The 18,352-nt window shown below is 39.3% G+C and overlaps 1 protein-coding gene across 2 annotated transcripts in view; it reads right to left on the minus strand.

Moving 5' to 3' along the window:
* The window catches only part of LOC142351073 (kinesin-associated protein 3-like), a 46,156-nt gene that overhangs the window by 19,843 nt on the left and 7,961 nt on the right, over positions 1-18,352 (minus strand). For both annotated transcript variants that reach the window (XM_075403157.1, XM_075403156.1), the window contains exons 5-8: positions 17,792-17,949; positions 17,051-17,192; positions 9,869-10,050; positions 9,372-9,428 (exon numbers count right to left, since the gene is read on the minus strand). In XM_075403157.1, coding sequence (XP_075259272.1) covers positions 9,372-9,428; positions 9,869-10,050; positions 17,051-17,192; positions 17,792-17,949 — 539 coding nt within the window. The remainder of the gene's footprint in view (positions 1-9,371; positions 9,429-9,868; positions 10,051-17,050; positions 17,193-17,791; positions 17,950-18,352) is intronic.

Genomic DNA, 18,352 nt, shown 5'->3' on the forward strand with positions numbered 1-18,352 from the left:
ACTACCGAGTGCATATTATGCTGTTTGACATCTGCTAAACCAAGACACGTTCCTATATCACCTTACCTATTTGTATACCTAGTCCTATTTGAGTTCTAGCTTGTGATTGCTTACTGTCAACTCGCCCTGAGGGCAACAAATTACTGCTCTATTAATACTTATAGCACCAGTGGATGATCTATAGCACCATGAATGGATGAACAAAAGGTCAATGAGCAGGAACTTTGAAAAGTCTTACGAACTTCGTGAAGGACCTGGATCAAACGGGATTTCACAAGCCTCACCAAGGATCTGAGTTTCCATTGAAATGTCCCACGTGATTCCTCCTTTTTGTTCCTGCTGCTCCTCCCTTCTACACTCTGACTGGGTTCCCTTCATTGTTGCCCATCGGCTGAGAGACATGTTTCTCCCGTCCGGAGGTTGACCAGAATTTGGCTGACTTGCATGTAGGGGTTGACTCCATCTGTGGTTTTGTTCCCATCCGCCCGCTGGAAGAAAGGTTTGATTGTCCGTCGCTCCTGCTTCTTGCGCAGCCAGGTTCGCTCGTCTGCTTTGGTTAGGTCCTGTGGGGTTCTGTTCTGTCGTCACCTCCTCCTGGTAAGGGGTTTCCTTTTGGCAGCCGCTTCTCTCGCTACTTGGCGGACCAAGTTCCGTGGTACGACTCGAGAACAATTTCTGACTGCTAGCTACCACTGGTACCTCCAGACCAATCACTTCCCGCCAATGGTCAGCCGCATGCAACTGAGATTTGAACTCAATTTTATAGTCTGTGCCTGAGCCAAGATGTGCACTCAAATGTACGACGGCTAGCTGCTCGTTCGACGTGTTCACATCAATTTATTCTCTGACCGTAAAATTTGATCCCTGTGGTTGTGCATCCTCCAGATTCCGACTGCCTTGCCTCTCATCTATCAAAGCGGGGGAAGAGGGTGGACGCTCCCAATCTGTTGAGTAGCTCTCCTCGCAATCCGGGGCCGGAGGGCCGAGGTCAGCGTGTTCTTGGATGTGTTCCGGCCCTTCATCAGGCCCCTTGTTCGTCCGGAGTCTTGGGGATAGCTGCAAATTGCTTTGGACCAGCTGAGTTGTCTTTCCTTTATCTAATTCTCCTTCTGCTGAAGCAGTGTTGTCGCTTAAGTCAGAGTGCAAGGCTTCCTCAGATAAGCTTTCTTTGTTGTCTGCGTTCAGTTCGTCTGGAACTTCCCGGGCCTTGTCCTGTTCAGCGTCTGACATAAAATTCGCAGAGCTTTGCCGTTCCTCATTCCATGCAGCCGTAGTAAATACAATCACCATCAGTTTTGTCAGAATGAGCAAAGTCTTTTGTAGAATTGCAGAAACTGAAAACCTCAGCAATTGGCAGTTCCCTATTGTGGAATCAGCGTTTCTCTTTTTGTTCTGCGGTAGGCTCCGGTAGCATTGCCTTGCGCTCGACCTCCTTTTCTTTTGGTGACAAACTCTAAATCGTTTTCTGCATCATCTACTTGCTTTTCTTTCTTTCACATTTGTTCCCTTCTCCTTTGACGGACCAGCTGTCTTGTGATTGTCTGGGTTGTCTTCTTGCGTGCCAATTTGTGAGGCAAGAATTTCGCAATTCAGTTCATCTCCGTCTGTTACTGCTACTACTTTCAGTAATGGACATTTTTGAGCGCACAACGTGATTACTTCGTCCACTCGCTCATTGCTGTGAGGAAAGGGGTCTAACTTTATTGTCCTCCCACTGGTGGGTAAAGCTAAATAATTCATTTCAGATTCTTTACTGTCACCCAGAATGTTTTCAGTAGACCTTCTTTGATTTCATTCGTCCCACTGATCAATGTTTTTGGGCTCCTCAGTCTCCAGGACTGCACTAGCTGCTGCTGATTCAGTTCCCACTAATTCGTTGCATGCAACCGACTCTTGCAGTCTCTCATTGATCTGCCGCTCCACCACCTCCATGTCTTCCACTAGACCTGGCATGTGGCTCCAGTTTCTGTCTCTAGGCAATTGAAGGTAGATCTGATCTGTCGTTCTGAACCAAAGTGCTTGAATCTTGGCGTACTCTATGTCCGCCTCATTGAGATCAAGATTGGTGCTCCAAGCAATTACCCGCTCCGCAAAATCGGCTACCAGTTCCTCTGGTGTTTGAAAAGTTAAGTTTTCTAACTCGTCTTCTATCAGCGAGTCCAACTCATGCTCGGTTCCTTCTAGCTCCATACTCTTGGACCAGTCGATGTCTAGTACTCCAGGTTCGGCACCTGCCTCTACTGTGTCCTCCAGTTCGAGATTGTTGAGAGTCACATCAGTCTCGTTTTCCACTTCCCTCTCAGTGCTCGGAATTGATTGTGCTGTGGAATTGCCACTCTCTTTGGAGGAGACGGCTTCCTCTACAGGTTTTTCAGTTTCAAGTACTCTCCCTTGCTGGGTCTCATTTTCTTTGCTACGGGTTAACCACTCGTTCGATGTTTGGTACACCGCCACCACGCTGCCATCACTTAAGGTCTTTGATTCTGGGACGAGGATTCCGGTTTCTATTTCTAATCTCTGGAGCTCCTCCCTCTTTACAGAGACTTTCATGGTAACAGTTCAATGATGACATTTATTATGATTCCACACTTTGTGATAACAGTACATATGATAGCAGCAAGCGCCAAAGTTCTGCCAACTCTCAATCAGTGCACCACAGATCCCAAATCTTTAATAGAATACCCGAAATTTCTGAGAGTTCAAGGTAACCGCTCTAACAAAATTACTTCACTTTTTGTTTCTCGTTAAAGTCATTACTGAACATAATCTACTTGATAGCTTGTTCCCAAGACAGAGCTGAATGTTCTCTTAAGGGTTCTCTGGTGTTCGCAGCTGTTCTATTGTCTCTAGTTGCATTACTTAATTGTTCGTTCGACTTAAAGAAATATTTCACACCTAAAATTCAGATAGTTCTGGTTTTAGGCCATTGGTTACGATTTTACACACCTCCCTTCTATACCTTTTATCCTCCTGGATAAATTTAACATCAGATCAAAATGCACTATCAGTGGCTCCAGTTTCTGTCTCTAGGCAATTGAAGGTAGATCTGATCTGTCGTTCTGAACCAAAGTGCTTGAATCTTGGCGTACTCTATGTCCGCCTCATTGAGATCAAGATTGGTGCTCCAAGCAATTACCCGCTCCGCAAAATCGGCTACCAGTTCCTCTGGTGTTTGAAAAGTTAAGTTTTCTAACTCGTCTTCTATCAGCGAGTCCAACTCATGCTCGGTTCCTTCTAGCTCCATACTCTTGGACCAGTCGATGTCTAGTACTCCAGGTTCGGCACCTGCCTCTACTGTGTCCTCCAGTTCGAGATTGTTGAGAGTCACATCAGTCTCGTTTTCCACTTCCCTCTCAGTGCTCGGAATTGATTGTGCTGTGGAATTGCCACTCTCTTTGGAGGAGACGGCTTCCTCTACAGGTTTTTCAGTTTCAAGTACTCTCCCTTGCTGGGTCTCATTTTCTTTGCTACGGGTTAACCACTCGTTCGATGTTTGGTACACCGCCACCACGCTGCCATCACTTAAGGTCTTTGATTCTGGGACGAGGATTCCGGTTTCTATTTCTAATCTCTGGAGCTCCCAGACAACTTCTTCGAAATAGCTATAGTGGTGGCTCGCTCCGAGTCCTGCCCTGAATTCCTCGCGAGCCTTTGTGCACATCACGTCGATTGCTATGTCATCTCGTTCCCCTTCATCCAAGCAACTCATTTCTAAACTCCACAGATGAACACGTTGTGCGAAGTCTTCCACCATCTCATAGGGTCCCTGTCTTTCAAATGCGTGAATGCCTTGTTGAATGACTTGCAGTCTGGGACTTATCTCGTCCAGTTTGGTCTTCGTCTCAGCATCCTGTTCGGCGTAGCTCACTGTCGGTGCTCTATAGGCTCCACGTCCCTCTATATTCCACGGCTGCGTGTGGGAACCAGTGTATGGGTTTGCCTCCCCTTGTCCTCGCATCATTTCTAACACGTTTGTTGAGTTAAGTCCATTATCCGCAATCCAGCGATCTACTTGCTCCAAATCCACAACACGTCCATTAGAACATGATCGAAACATTTTGTAGAGCTGTCTACCCATCTCCAACAGTTCCATCTCTTCATTCCTCTGTCGATTGTGTATTTCGTTCTCCTCGCCGTACTCGCTCGCCACTTGCCCTGGGTTCGAGCCAAAGTCACACCAATCGTTGCCATCCCCCACGCATCTGTCGTTGTTCCGATACATGGTTACCACTCGTAGATGTTCGCCCTATTGTGTCTCGCTGAAGAAGGAGCCCACCCAGGAGCGCCACTGTAAGATTCTGAACTTTATTAGGCAGCCTATCACACGGGAAAACAATAGCGCCCAGATCTCACAATTCGAAAGGTTTTTAGTTTGGTGGTTCGTCTTCTTCTTAACAACAATAGATTTCCCGTACTATGCTCTTGGCTGTTCAAAAGTGTCGATGGTAAAACACTCAAATTAAGTAACGCTAATAGCTAATTACAATAACTCAATAAGCATCAGATAACATGCACTACGACAATCAAAATAACTATAATATAACTAATTTTAACGCAAGCAACCACAAGCTTGGAACAATAACTAACTAAGTTATTTCTCAATCCAACTCTACAGTAATACCGATTGCCGCTTATACTCAAACGCAATCAAAACAGCTGGAATTATCCCTCAGCTATTAACAGACTGATGAACCACAGTCTAACAACAACAATAAGTCCGAGCTTCTCGCTCAATAGGCAAACTCTGCCAAATAACTGTAACTAATCCGAGCCGCTTGCTCAATCAAATACCGCAAGTTCCAGAGCCTCTCGCTCACTTGCAACAACAATCGGTGCTCAATAATGTAACCGAATTGCAAAGACTACTCAGAGCTTCTCTGTCAATCAAATCAGGCAAACTTAACCAAATAAATCTAATTCTATAAAAGCGACTATTCAGAGCGTCGCGCTCAATCTCTCCGGCAAAGTTAACGCAACGACGCTTAATAACGATTAACAAGAGCCTCTCGCTCAATAATACCGGCAAACTATGCTAAACAATCGATAATTAACTCGTTCACGGTTAGCAACTTCTGCGCTGCGCTTATAGTGTAAGCCGCTTTTATACTGAGCCGAGCAAACAGTTTGTTTACAAAAACCAAACAAACCGTCATTATTGCACAAGGTTTTCAGCCTTCTATACTGCTATTGGCTACTTCATTGAAAGTCCGTAATACCAATGCCGTAATATGGTGACGTGTTAAATACCAACACATACTTATTAAATGTCAGTCAAGATGGCCGCCAAATTCACATATATGCGAACTCCGGATTTTTCTGTTCTCACGTGCAATTTGTTTACATAGGGGAATTCCTAGGGTACCGTCCGCACGTCCGCTTATGTGCTGTAGGGTTACGGTCCAGTTGCGCCGTACGTCGTAACAAACAAGTTCAAAATGGCCGACAAGTCAACTTATACTTAGTTACCTATTAAATATGTGTTTCCGGGTCTTTTGTTTACATGAAGCGGTTTGGGGGGTATGGTTCGTATTCCGCCTAATCAGGCGTAGGCTCAGGGCCTTCTTGCACCCTAGTATGACTAACGTTCATAAAACTCAAGAACTGCGAATTTCGGATTTTACCCCAAAATTATCACTTTTTCCCCTCATAAGTGTTAATAGCTCCGGACTGGGTAGAGCTGGCATCACCAATCCTGGTTTGTGAATATTTCAGGGGTGCCCTAGGGTGATGGTGACCCCAGCTTGGTTCAGCCATATCGGCTTCAAAAAATCGGGGGGGTGGATAAATTTTCGGTCCCAACTTGTAAAAATTTTCAGATTTGGCCAAAATTACGAATTTTGTAAAACTCTATTTTCTTTCAGTTATAACGGATGTCAGTGACTACTAACGGTTTTTTCGTTGCAACAAGCTACTCGCGGACTACAGCAAGCTAGTATTCAGTATAGAACGCAATTTCATATTAATCCCCGTTAAATGCATTGAGGTCAGTAATACGCTATAATCGGTTTATGAACTTCAGCTACGTAGCAGTGGCTTCTTATATGCTCTTATTGGACCTCATGAGAGCTAGAATACCTACATATAAATTACGCAAGAGATTGAAAGAGATGGATTAACCTCTTTACAGAGACTTTCATGGTAACAGTTCAATGATGACATTTATTATGATTCCACACTTTGTGATAACAGTACATATGATAGCAGCAAGCGCCAAAGTTCTGCCAACTCTCAATCAGTGCACCACAGATCCCAAATCTTTAATAGAATACCCGAAATTTCTGAGAGTTCAAGGTAACCGCTCTAACAAAATTACTTCACTTTTCGTTTCTCGTTAAAGTCATTACTGAACCTAATCTACTTGATAGCTTGTTCCCAAGACAGAGCTGAATGTTCTCTTAAGGGTTGTCTGGTCTTCGCAGCTGTTCTATTGTCTCTAGTTGCATTACTTAACTGTTCGTTCGACTTAAAGAAATATTTCACACCTAAAATTCTGATAGTTCTGGTTTTAGGCCATTGGTTACGATTTTACACCAATTAGAAAAAAATCCTATCCGAAAAATTGAAAAAACAGTAAAAATCAAAGTGAAATTGCCGCATGTGAACAAAAAATCACTACTTTAAAATTAGAGCGCAAAAATTTCACGCCGCAAAACCACTCGCTTCGCTCCACTTCCTGTTTCGGCGTGACCAAAATCACTACTCCAATTTGACTTCAAAAATCGTGAAAATGTGTGAACAGTTCTTAAAAAAAAGACAGCGCCCCAATACAATTCAAATTTTTTGAATTGTAAAAAGGAGAGCGCCTAAATAATAGCCGTTTGAGAGGCTGACGGCGACTATTAGTAATTATAGAAGTGACTTAGGTACAAGCAAAAACCTGACAACAAGTGAAGCAAATTTCGAAAAACTAAATGTTCTAATTAAGAGAAGTAGGCTGTAATGAAGTCAGCTAACGGCTAGAGCTCAAGTCAAAAACTTGTTTGATTGTTTATCTGATATAAATTAAATAGAGCTCCCTTGCGAAAACCCATACACAACATTATTTTCGACAAAAAGAAAGAAAACGCAACTATTCTCAATTAACTGCTGTCGATGCGAGATTGAGCTTAACGACAACCAATAACAACATACCCGGCAGATTGCCGAAAATAGCCGCCGTTGATTCCAATAAGCATGATTGGGATTGAACGAAAAGAATATATTGAAAAAAAAAAGATTTTTGTACAAAAATATTTTTTAAGTCCGATTTATTTTGATGGCATTTCGTAGTTGAACATAAGGTACTTCTGTTTCTTAGAGAGAGGCTACAGGGGCTACTATCAACACCAATAAGCATTAGAGGTGGTAACTAAGACTTATAGGAACGACGTTCAAATAGCGGGCATCTAAAATTGGGCTTTATGGGTTTATCCCGTTTCTATTTCTGACTTCAATTTTTTATACCGACTCTGTTCATTTTGAATTGCTTTGCTTAGCAACTGATGTTCAAATTCACTTTTAGCAGAATGAGAGAAGAGAGAAACTAGCCTAGAGAAGTCAAAAAGATTTCACGCAAAATGTCGAAAAAGCGGCAAAATGGTAAAGCGAAAAAAAGTTTGACGAAGTAAAAAACATAGCAGGACAAGTCCTGACGTACAATTCAAAGCATTTTCATTGACTAAACAGAAAACTAGACCAAGAACGGACTATGAATGGATTGAGAAAACCATTTAGAAAAAAATCCGATCCAAAAAATCGAAAAAACTGTAAAAATCAAAGTGAAATTGCCGCATGTGAACAAAAAACCAATAGCGAGAAAGCGAATTTTTGTTCAAACACCGTTTTCTCACTCTACTTTAAATTTAGAGCGAAAAAATTTCACGCCGCAGAACCACTCGCTTTTTCGCTCCACTTCCTGTTTCGGCGTGACCAAAATCACTACTCCAATTTGACTTCAGAAATCATGGAAATGTGTGAACAGATCTTAAAAAAAAAAGACAGCGCCCCAATACAATTCAAATTCTTTGAATTGTAAAAAAATACGAGCGCAATAATAGCCGGCTGAGAAGATGAGGGCGGCTATTAACAAGGCAATTAAAACTCAAAATGTAAAATATAGCGGGTAAGAAAAAGTTCAGACAAAGATGGCAGAAATCCATTAAGCAGATCGATTGAAGTAGCTCCCTTTAGAACAGCTTATACTGAACAGCTGAAAACATTTTTGTGACTACTTTTTGGAACGACTTTCGTCGGAGCCATTAAAGTTGCCTCAGACAAGTGCACACAGTTGAAGTAAATAGTCCAGTAATTAAGGATTCAAGTTACTTGCAACCACAAAAAGATAAGAATCTAACGGAAAAGAGGAATCAAAAGTTACGTCATACCCGTGCACATATTGAGTTACCAAAACCAAAGCTTTGGATACTTCATCTGAAAATTTTTTGACTTACTTTAAAATCATTCAAACGGTTAAGAACCATTAATTTATTCTTCAAACAAATTACTCAAATTACTTACTAAATGAATGTTTTATCCAAGTTGGACTCCCAGTCAGAAATGAAGTCAAGTAATTTTCTGATAATCTATTAGACGATGGAAGGGAGTAAGTGTATGAGCATCAATTTAACACAAGTATCATATATCTTAACGATGATATCAATTCTTTAATTACAATACACGGAATTAAATAAGTATTCGGGGAGTCAAGTTTAATACGAGACAAATTTGTTCACGTGCTTTCATGTAACACTTCAATGACGACGCTAGCCTATGTCGATACGAAACCACAAAACGACGTGTCAATTGTCAATTCATTTGTTCTGACGTTAGTCAGTTCTTCAACTCGAGAATTATTTCACGCTTTAATTGCGACAATGCCGTCATGCGTCAGATTTCATTTCTTAGACCACAAAATTTAACGATTCACAGTCGACAATATTTCCCGAAACACGCAACTACCTCTGCTGTATTTGAAATGCTTGATAGAATTACTAAATCACACGCGAAAATGGACTTCAGTTATCGAAACTTAAGATCATAACAGATAAAATGAAAATAAATTTCTATGAAGATCAATTGTATAACTTCAACAGAACAGAGATTCGAGAAAAAGCGACAAGTTATTTACGCCTTTAGAACTTACGATAAAGCAGTACTTGCATTTAAATATCATTGAAATTTTTTGATCCCAAGGACTGATTTTTACACTGTCCACTCATTTCAATGACTTTTAGTCGGAGTAAAAGGTATATTAAAAAGCTTAACTAATAGTATTTCAGCATCAAAACTATTCTTCTAACATTAATTCGTCCAATCATAGAGGAACGAAAGTCATCAAAGAACTATTAAAAACGGGAAAATCCTTTCTAGTAGTTAGAAATGATTTTTTTTACCTGATGCTGTGATTCTGTGACGAGTTTTGATAGTTTCTCCACAATGTTCAGTTGCTTCTGAAACAATTCCAACAAAGCTAACAAAACTTTACTAATGAACCTTGCATCTACCTGTTCCATATTTCGGCAATATTCGATTTAGTCCCATCAAATTTAGTTGGTATGAAATGTTCCTCTAATGCCAGGTGGATCTCGAACTTGATCAGTCGATACGATAAGCTGTATACATATATATTTTGGATATACTGCCCCCCCCCCACACACACACACACACACATGCCAGTGGTTTTAGCGGCACCCACATACAAATTAGCTGTTGTTATAGAGCACGCTGCTGTCTAAGAAAGAATCACGAGCCTCTGGGGGCGGAATAGCCCAATAATCTGCACGGGACGCTTGGGGAAACACAACAGATCCTATATTTTTACAAGTTCTTAATTATGGCAACTAAGATCGCAGGTATACAAGAAGTGTACGGGCATTAATCAAATTTTTACCATTTGCTCTTTGTTTTCTTTGTACACTGAGAGTTTCTTGAGGAACGAGACGACCAGCATGAGCAAATCAGGATTGTGTCTCCGGTCCAGCAGAGCCACCAGCAACTTGACCATTCCTTTGTTGTGGATCTTCACTTCCACTTTCTCTTCCTCGGATATGTTGAGTAGAAGGTACAGAGTCACTAAAAAAGAAATGGCTTCTCTGGGCTGATTGTCATCACCTTTTTTATTTGGTTAACATACCCATTACCACTTTTATTTCATCAGCAGTCCCAATTAGCAATCGCTCAAATGAGGTCTGATAAACTGATGTAAAATAATCTGAAGATCACGCTGAATCCGGTGATCCTGCTCGTTTGCACATTTATTACATTCGACAGTATTTATTACAACCGTAGATTCCATTACAAAATCAGAACATAACCGACAAACGTCGGGCGAATTGCTCTCAAACGCGACCGGCGAGCGGTTGGCTTCGTCAGTAGCTAGCCACGGGGGGGGGGGGGGGGGTGCACCGGCGTCTGATGGGGGGCAACACTGGGTTTGCGGGGGAGCAACAGCGCGGTGGGGGGGGGGGTGAGGCAATAGTGGGGGTGGGGGGTCAACAGGGGGGAGGTGTCTCAAACTCTAAGAACCGCCCTTCACACCATAAGTATAAGTATAAGTCTCCAAAACAGTTTGAGCTGAAACAGAGCTGAAAGGCTCTAAGAGCATTAATGCCCTTTGGGCGCTACCTGTTTATCCCGTTTTTGACGACGAAAACTCAAAAGCGTCAGACGAAAAATCAATCAAGCGAAAAATCGCATAAAAAAGACCGACAGGACTTCGTTTGAGAGCAATTAAAAATACATTTTCACGAAACGGTGAGTCCAAAAAGTCAGAAACAGCTAAAACTTTTGCCATTTAATTCCCAGCAAATATATTTTGAGACATTTTAGCCCTGAAAAGCACAGAAAGATACTAAGCTGCCTGCGTCTCTGTTTAAGATGGATCCCTTTATAATTTTTTTAAACAAATTTTAAAATGATTTATCAAATTTTTTAAAAATGATTTTTTTTGCAATTTTTAACTCGACATCGGCACCAACCAATTGTTGAACATTGGGCTCAACAATATGAAAAATGCCAATGAAAAAAAGCGCAACAAAAATTGTATGAAACGCATGAGAACGCAAACAATTGATATCTTGATAGCCAACTGCGTTGCATTGTAAACATCACACCTTCAATTTCGAGCATATGTTTCTTTCGCAGTAAGCTCAACAAAATTCATAGTTTTAATGTGAGAAGAAAACGAAAATAGAAAAAAAGTTCCTTTGACCTTAAACTAATTCAAATTAAACTTAAGTTTTGAACTGCAAAAGTCAATTTATTTGACTTACCGAGTGAAGTAAGTCACGTATAATCAAGCCTAATAACGCAAATGCCCTCAAAACTTTGCTAAAGAGTGTGAGAAAAGACGTCACGCGCGGAAACGCCATTAATGAGAGGAAGAAGTCAATCAGAAAATTTAACGTTTCAGCTTTGATGTTTGAACAAATGCAAAAAAGAGCGTCAAAGAAGGTAGATAAAACATAACCCGAAGAATACCGGAAGCGACTCAAGGCGGCGTCAGAGCTTCACGAGGAAAACCGTTTCAACGAACTACTACCTGTCTTCAAACATTAACTCATCTCAATCATTAACTCAACAACTGAAACCTTGATATCGTCAAACTTAATATTATTTAAAACATTCAGTAACCTCGAGAAAGGGCCAGAAAACTTAAGATGATCAAACTTATCTCGCTCAGAAAAAATAAGGTCTAAACGCCGTCTGAATGAATAGTACTTTCGGTTAAAAAAACATAGCCGGAAGAATTCCCGAACTAACTCGAAGCGTCAGAAACTCACAAAAAACCGTATTTGCAGTCAAAACCATTAACTAAAACAGAAACATTTCGACTCAACAGATTTGATCAAAAAATTTGTAAAACTCATAACGAGAAATATTTGAGCATTGACATCATTGGAACAACTTGAAAGAAAAATTTCAGTAACAGTATAAAAACTCCACAGAGATTCAATTTCGACATAACTCAGTAGCAGTATAAAAACTCCGCGTAGATTCAAAACATAAGACATAAGTTGGCCTAAAGCATTGCACTGAAATCTTGTTTCATATTGTGAATTATTTGGAAACGTTGAAAAACGGCCAAAACTGATATGCTACAAAACTGACAGGGATAAATATTGTCATGAAAGAAATCAAGACACCAGTATTTAAAAAAACTCCACTAACAAACCTGCACGCTAGAAGACATTGGAAAAACAAGGCAAACAATAATCTAAGAAACAATCTTTCAAGAGAAAGGGTGCTAAAATTTAGGAATCAGACTTTTACTTTGGAGTCACATCAATTAAGAGAAAATTTATAGAGACTTTCAGTGCTTGAAACCTCAAAGGTAAATTGCCAAATGCACTGATTTTTTTTTAAAAAAAACCTCTTAAAGATTCAAAAATGAATAATTCCACGAAAAAAGTCAAAGATCAACTAAAACTTGAGAAAAAAGCCAAAGATCAACTAAAACTTGAGAACGTGGCCATTTTACATTTGAAATGCAGTGGTATCAATTTCAGCGGGTTACAAATTTGCGAGAAAAAACAAACCAAAAATGGGCAAATTGGACGGAAAAAAAAGGCTAAAAACGTTTATCTATATGCTCTATTCTGACAAAAAAAAACCACTTCTCGAAGTCGAAAAGTCATTCGCAGAACGCAATGCAAGATCAAAAAACTTCAATCGCTTAGCAAAAATCTGTTCACCATGACAGCTTTTCTCATTTCCGCTTTTAGGTCAAAATGTCGCACGAACAAAACTACTTCCTGTAAAAAAAAACAAAAAAAGACAGATAGAAAACCAATACTCTTCTTCGAGTCGTATAAACCTGAAGAAAATCAATACTCTTCTTCGAGTCGTATAAACCTTATGAAAACCAAAACTCCTCTTCGAGTCGTATAAACCCAAAGAAAACCAATACCTCCTTTTCGAGTCGTGAAAAAACCAACAGCACCACAATATAGCTTCACTCGGCATACAGCTTCGCAACTACAAAAACTGGCCATTGCGACCGGGAGGGAAAATGATAAAGTTCTGATACCTAAGTTGACTCTTATTTTATAAGCCAAATAAAGGTCTATTCAAAATATCCTTCCATAGAAAAACTTTTGGTCCCCGACTGTTGGTTCTTAAGATATCTGTACAATAAGCGGACTGGTGAGCCATTTGGTGGGAAATTACAAAAACGCTTACAGTTGGACGACACTGACAGCTGTTGTTTTGTTTCTTATTCACAACCCTATGACATAGTCACTCCCTTGAAAATCGGCTCTCGTACCTCTGAAAAAGACCAATTGGGACAAAAAATGACAAAGATAACTTCGAAAAATAGATTAGAAAACATGTCACTTTTATTTTGTTGACCTTCAAATTGATGAACATTAACGCTTGAAATACAAAGGCTAGCTTATCTGTTCAAAAAATTTCTTCAACCTCTCGAAACATTATCCAGAAAATTATTCGATAGTTCCCCCCATATTTACTCTGTTAACACCCAACTGCTTGAACAAAGCTCCTTTATGAGCCTTTCAAAGCCACAAATGTGGGAACAATAAAAAAAATTTCCGACAAACTTCAACAAAATAGAAAATTATCGAACAAAAAGACAAAATTATTTTAAATATTGTTACGGCACATGACCAGTTACATTCCACTGATGCTTGTGTACCTGGGTTTGAAAAAGTAAAAACCTCCCCTAATCAATCAGGTAGAAGCCGAAACGGTAAGAGAGTTTGATCCCAATTTATTATTTGAGGAATGCAATAACTTGAATTTGGTAAGTATTATAATCGCAAAAATTAGAAATGGACAAAACGCTGCCTTCGGATATTGCTGTGCACGCCTACAGCGCTCTACCACCCTGGAAAATATCAAAGTATTGAAAAATACCAACAGAAGAAAATAAAATATAATTCTGCAAGATAGGACAAACAGTTTCTTGCGACTTGGAAGAACAATTTTCGAGAACATCTCTTGTCGTGGGCCATTATTCGTCCAGTATCCGCGAAAAGCACAGCATTAAACATAAAACAGTTGTTCACAGAACTGAAGCTTCATTCTTGTCATTGACAAACTATTTGGACTCTGCGATCCTTTCCTTTGATAAAATTTATTTTTAACGCTTTGTTCAATTTATTAATTAGTTTTTGGAAGATAATAAATAGTGGCGACACTGAAACGAATCCTGGCCCAACCGTATCATTCCTGAACTATCTAAACACTTCTCGATAATGAAGCATATCAATAATTTGAAATTCGTCCATTTAAATGAGCATAGCTTGCTTAATAAACGAAAAGCCTTCAAAGAATTTCTCAAATGCTGCACTGAGAACACAATTGTCGGAATCACAGAAACCTGGGTAGGATGCGACATCGATCCTAATCTATGGTCATTTTACAGTGATAAATTTCAGGCTTTTAGATGCGACAGGGTAAACAATGAAAGTAAAAGGAACGGGTTGTTTTATTGTTAGTTCACAAAAAGCTAAAACCGATACGAAAGTGTGATTTTCCAAAAATGAAAAAGGTATTGACAATGCGTGGGTCGAAATAAGTCTGCACAAATCAAACGATTTCACGTGGAAAAATCTATATATTTGTTATAATCCTAACAAAAGCAATACCAATTCTTTCCTGAAAGAATTAGCCGTTTAGATACGGTAACAGCAAAAAGGACTGGCATCATAAAGATGGGAGACTACAACAAAAACTATCTACATCCAGTAGAAAAAGCAAAAATTGATACAATTCTAACACCATACAATTTAACAATAACAAACAGCTTAGAACCAATCACAATCGGCAGGAATGATGGGAACCAAAGATGAGAACCAAAGTCACTGTCGCACATATATTTTCAATTCTCCTAACAATTCAGAACATTTTACCCCGAACTTATCTAGCAAAGCAACTAACAGCAGAAAACCATGCATACAGTCGGAAAACAAGAGATAAGAATTTCCCAGGAAAAGTGGATGATATTCGCAGCATAGTATGGGAGGACTGCCTCCTAGAACAAGATGCAAACACTTGTTTCGACCGCTTTCGCTGATTGCATTTTGTCCTTCACAACAATCTGCCTCCTAAAATATTTTTAAGTCGGAAAAAAGAATTAGGACAGACTTAGAAAGCAACTCCTTCGTTTCTAAACTATTCAGCGTAACAAAAACAGACAGAGAAAAATGTAAGCTAATTACTGACACGCGAAATAGTTCGCAGTGTAGTAATAACAGTTCCTCAATGAAAAACAGCTTTGACAAGCTAATTAAAAGCAGCAAAGCTATCGCTGGACTTCTTAAATTAAGTTTCTCGAAATTAGGAGACTTTGGAACTAAGAAAAGCTACAGCCCGATTAGACAGAAATTGCAGAGGAACCGATTCTATTTTTGATTGTTACCAAGAAAGAAAATACATGCGCAATTATACAGCTAAAATCTAGAAAGCCATGCGGACCACCATCACTTCCAACCTGGGAAATCAAAGATAATTGCTATGAAATAGCGGATGACTTGACAAACATATCAATTTATAAGCTCGAATGAGTTCCCATCTAAACTAAAGAACGCACATGTTACTCACTCCCATTTACAAAAAATGTGACCCTCGTTTACCAGAAAACCAACGGCCTATTTCTATCACAGCAGCCTTATCAACAATTTTTGAGAGGCTGCTGATGGATCAAATAATTGACTACCTTCACATAAACAAATTGATTTCAAGTACGCACTTCGGTACCACAATTGACGCCCTAGCATACTACACAGAATATTTTTGATACCTGATGGTCAAAAAGCTTTTCGCAAGCATTGTAGATCTCTCCGAGGCTTTCGACACGAAAAGTTATAAAATTTGAATCGAAAAGCTAAATTGGAAGTATTCAGCGAATGCTCCCGCAAACTTACATTATAAATTCACGCTGATCGCCTACAGAAAACAATAAGAAAAAACATGGAATCTGTTTGGCTCAAACTACGAGGGAGTGCCATAGGGTACAATTTTAGGTCCTCGACATTTTAACATCTATGTCAATGATTAAAAATAACAATCTCCGAAAAATGCACAGTGCAGTAAGCAGATGACACTTTGTTTTGCGCTAGTACCAGCCTAGCAGAGACAAAAGAATTACTTCATATTTCTTTAACGGATGTAACTCATCATTATGAACAACACCCACTCACGCTTAATGAAGCCAGAACAGAGAAAATAACTTTCTGCAAAAAACATAAGAAATTAAAGAGGCGATTTTACAAATAGGGTTCCATGCAATCTGTGCAAAAAGGGTTCAGTGAAGTACCTTGGAGTTTATATGGACTAAACTTTATCTTAAGATGCGATCAAAAATATTTTGAGAAAATTGGCCTGAGGTATGAAAACTCTGTATTCAATTAGAACTCTTCCCGATAAAAAATGCTTTGACTCAATGCTCTAGTAATCAGCCATCTTCACAATCCTCCAGTTCTTCTTAAGGGATTTTCCAAAAGAACTAATTATAACTCTCGGAAAGCATCTCAGCTGAGAAGTTAAGGCCAGATTCTGCAGGCAAAAATATGATCATTCCTCGGATCCAAAGATTCAGTATAACTTCCTTGCAATCAAACTTATTTTTTTAGAAACTTTTAATTAAAAGGTTACCCGCATATATATAGACAACAGCTATCCCACTATGAAACTACAGTTCAATCAGAAGAACAAAACCTACTTTTGCAACTTTAACTATAAAACTTCATTACTTAAACATAATCTAATCAAAAGGTCAGATTTTCGAGACAAAGAAAATTTTTAGCAATGAAACATCACCTCAAAGGAAAGAAAATTATAAATTTTTTTAATCACTTTCAAAAATGATCCCACAGTCACCATGTACTCTAGTGTGTCTTGGATTGATTTCAGGTTCAATATTAGCTGATTTAGTAATAAGATTTTGCACAACAAATATCGATACATGTAATCCTACTGTTTTTTGTTAGTCGTATTAATATGATTGCTAATAACTCTAACTTTTTGCGGCCCTCAAACCTAGACAGATTTCAGACAATTTCAGAGAATATAAATGGAGTCAATTTGATTTTGCAGTTAACTGTCTAACCTCTCAAAAGCTGTTCCTGTTTCTTCTTAAGCATGTCAAACTTGGCAGTGAGTTTGTCAGTGTCCTTCTGCTTAGCACTGTTCTTCTTCTTCGTGTACTCCAGCTGCCACTGCTCAAACTTCTCTATCTCCGCCTCAACTATCTGAAATTTTATTGTGATCTAGTGAGCATGAAGACGCCAAATTTCGATCTATTGAAATTTTTTTTCAAAAATTCTGCTTCAATAAGACTTGAATAAAAATTTATACACAGAAAACAGAACTTTTTACCGGACTCGCGCTCAGAGTAGCTCTTAGCAGATAGCGTTGAAAAACTTTTAGCAGAAATTTATTTGCACCGATAACTCTGTCTTCTAATAGCTCAGCTCAGAGCCCCGGCACCGGCATAGAACTTTATACAAGATAGAAAAAACAAGCAAAAGATGTAAGATATCATAGTTCGCTATCTGGTTAAAGGTTCGCTCCTAATACAACCTGTTCGGCTTGTTCAAGGAAATTGTTAAGTGTTTATAACACTAAGAAGGAGAATTTATCTAATGGGAGGCCGATATCGATAGGACGCCTGTATATCCTTCGCCCGCAATCATCACCATACTCCTGCATTTCCGGGAATGATAATTCAATCTATCAGCGTTAACGCCTGCAACGGATTAAACGCCCTATGCACGAGGAAAAAATGCCCTGAATCCACTGAAGGACTTAAAGTATTTCTCTAAAGTTTTGCAAACTTTCAAATGCTCACCTCTACACATAAAGCTCCAATTTTGAAATGATGAATGAGTGTGTGGAAATTGGAGAATGAGGAGAAACAGAAGAAGATGTAGATGATATTGATGGCCAGATCCACTTCCTTCTTCCAGTCCTCCCTCAGAACCCTCGCAACTGCTGTGATCACCGTCTCTTCATACATAACACATTAAAATTAACAAAATAAAAACGTAGCCGGCAGACTGCCAATTATAGCTTCGAAATGTACATGACTGTAGTAGATGATTACCGAAACAGATACCGATCTGAGTTGACGAATGATATGGATGGCGATCACGCCCGTAAAATCCATTCAGAACATTGATTTCATCGAAAATATAGAAATTGCTTGCTTCATTTTCGTTACTCTGAATTGTACTCAACAGCCCTCATTCAATAAGGATATTTTCATAAACTTGAAAGGGTTTTGAGTAAAAATATAACTACATTTTTGTGTTAAAATTCACTTAGAGAGAAGGGTGCGTCAATTATGATCAAAAACAAATGCAGTTAAAAATTACTCAGAGCTAATGAGTATCAAATGACTGACCTCACT

Source organism: Convolutriloba macropyga, chromosome 12 (assembly GCF_964194025.1).
Source record: "Convolutriloba macropyga chromosome 12, txConMacr16.3, whole genome shotgun sequence".
Taxonomy (NCBI): Eukaryota; Metazoa; Xenacoelomorpha; order Acoela; family Convolutidae; genus Convolutriloba; species Convolutriloba macropyga.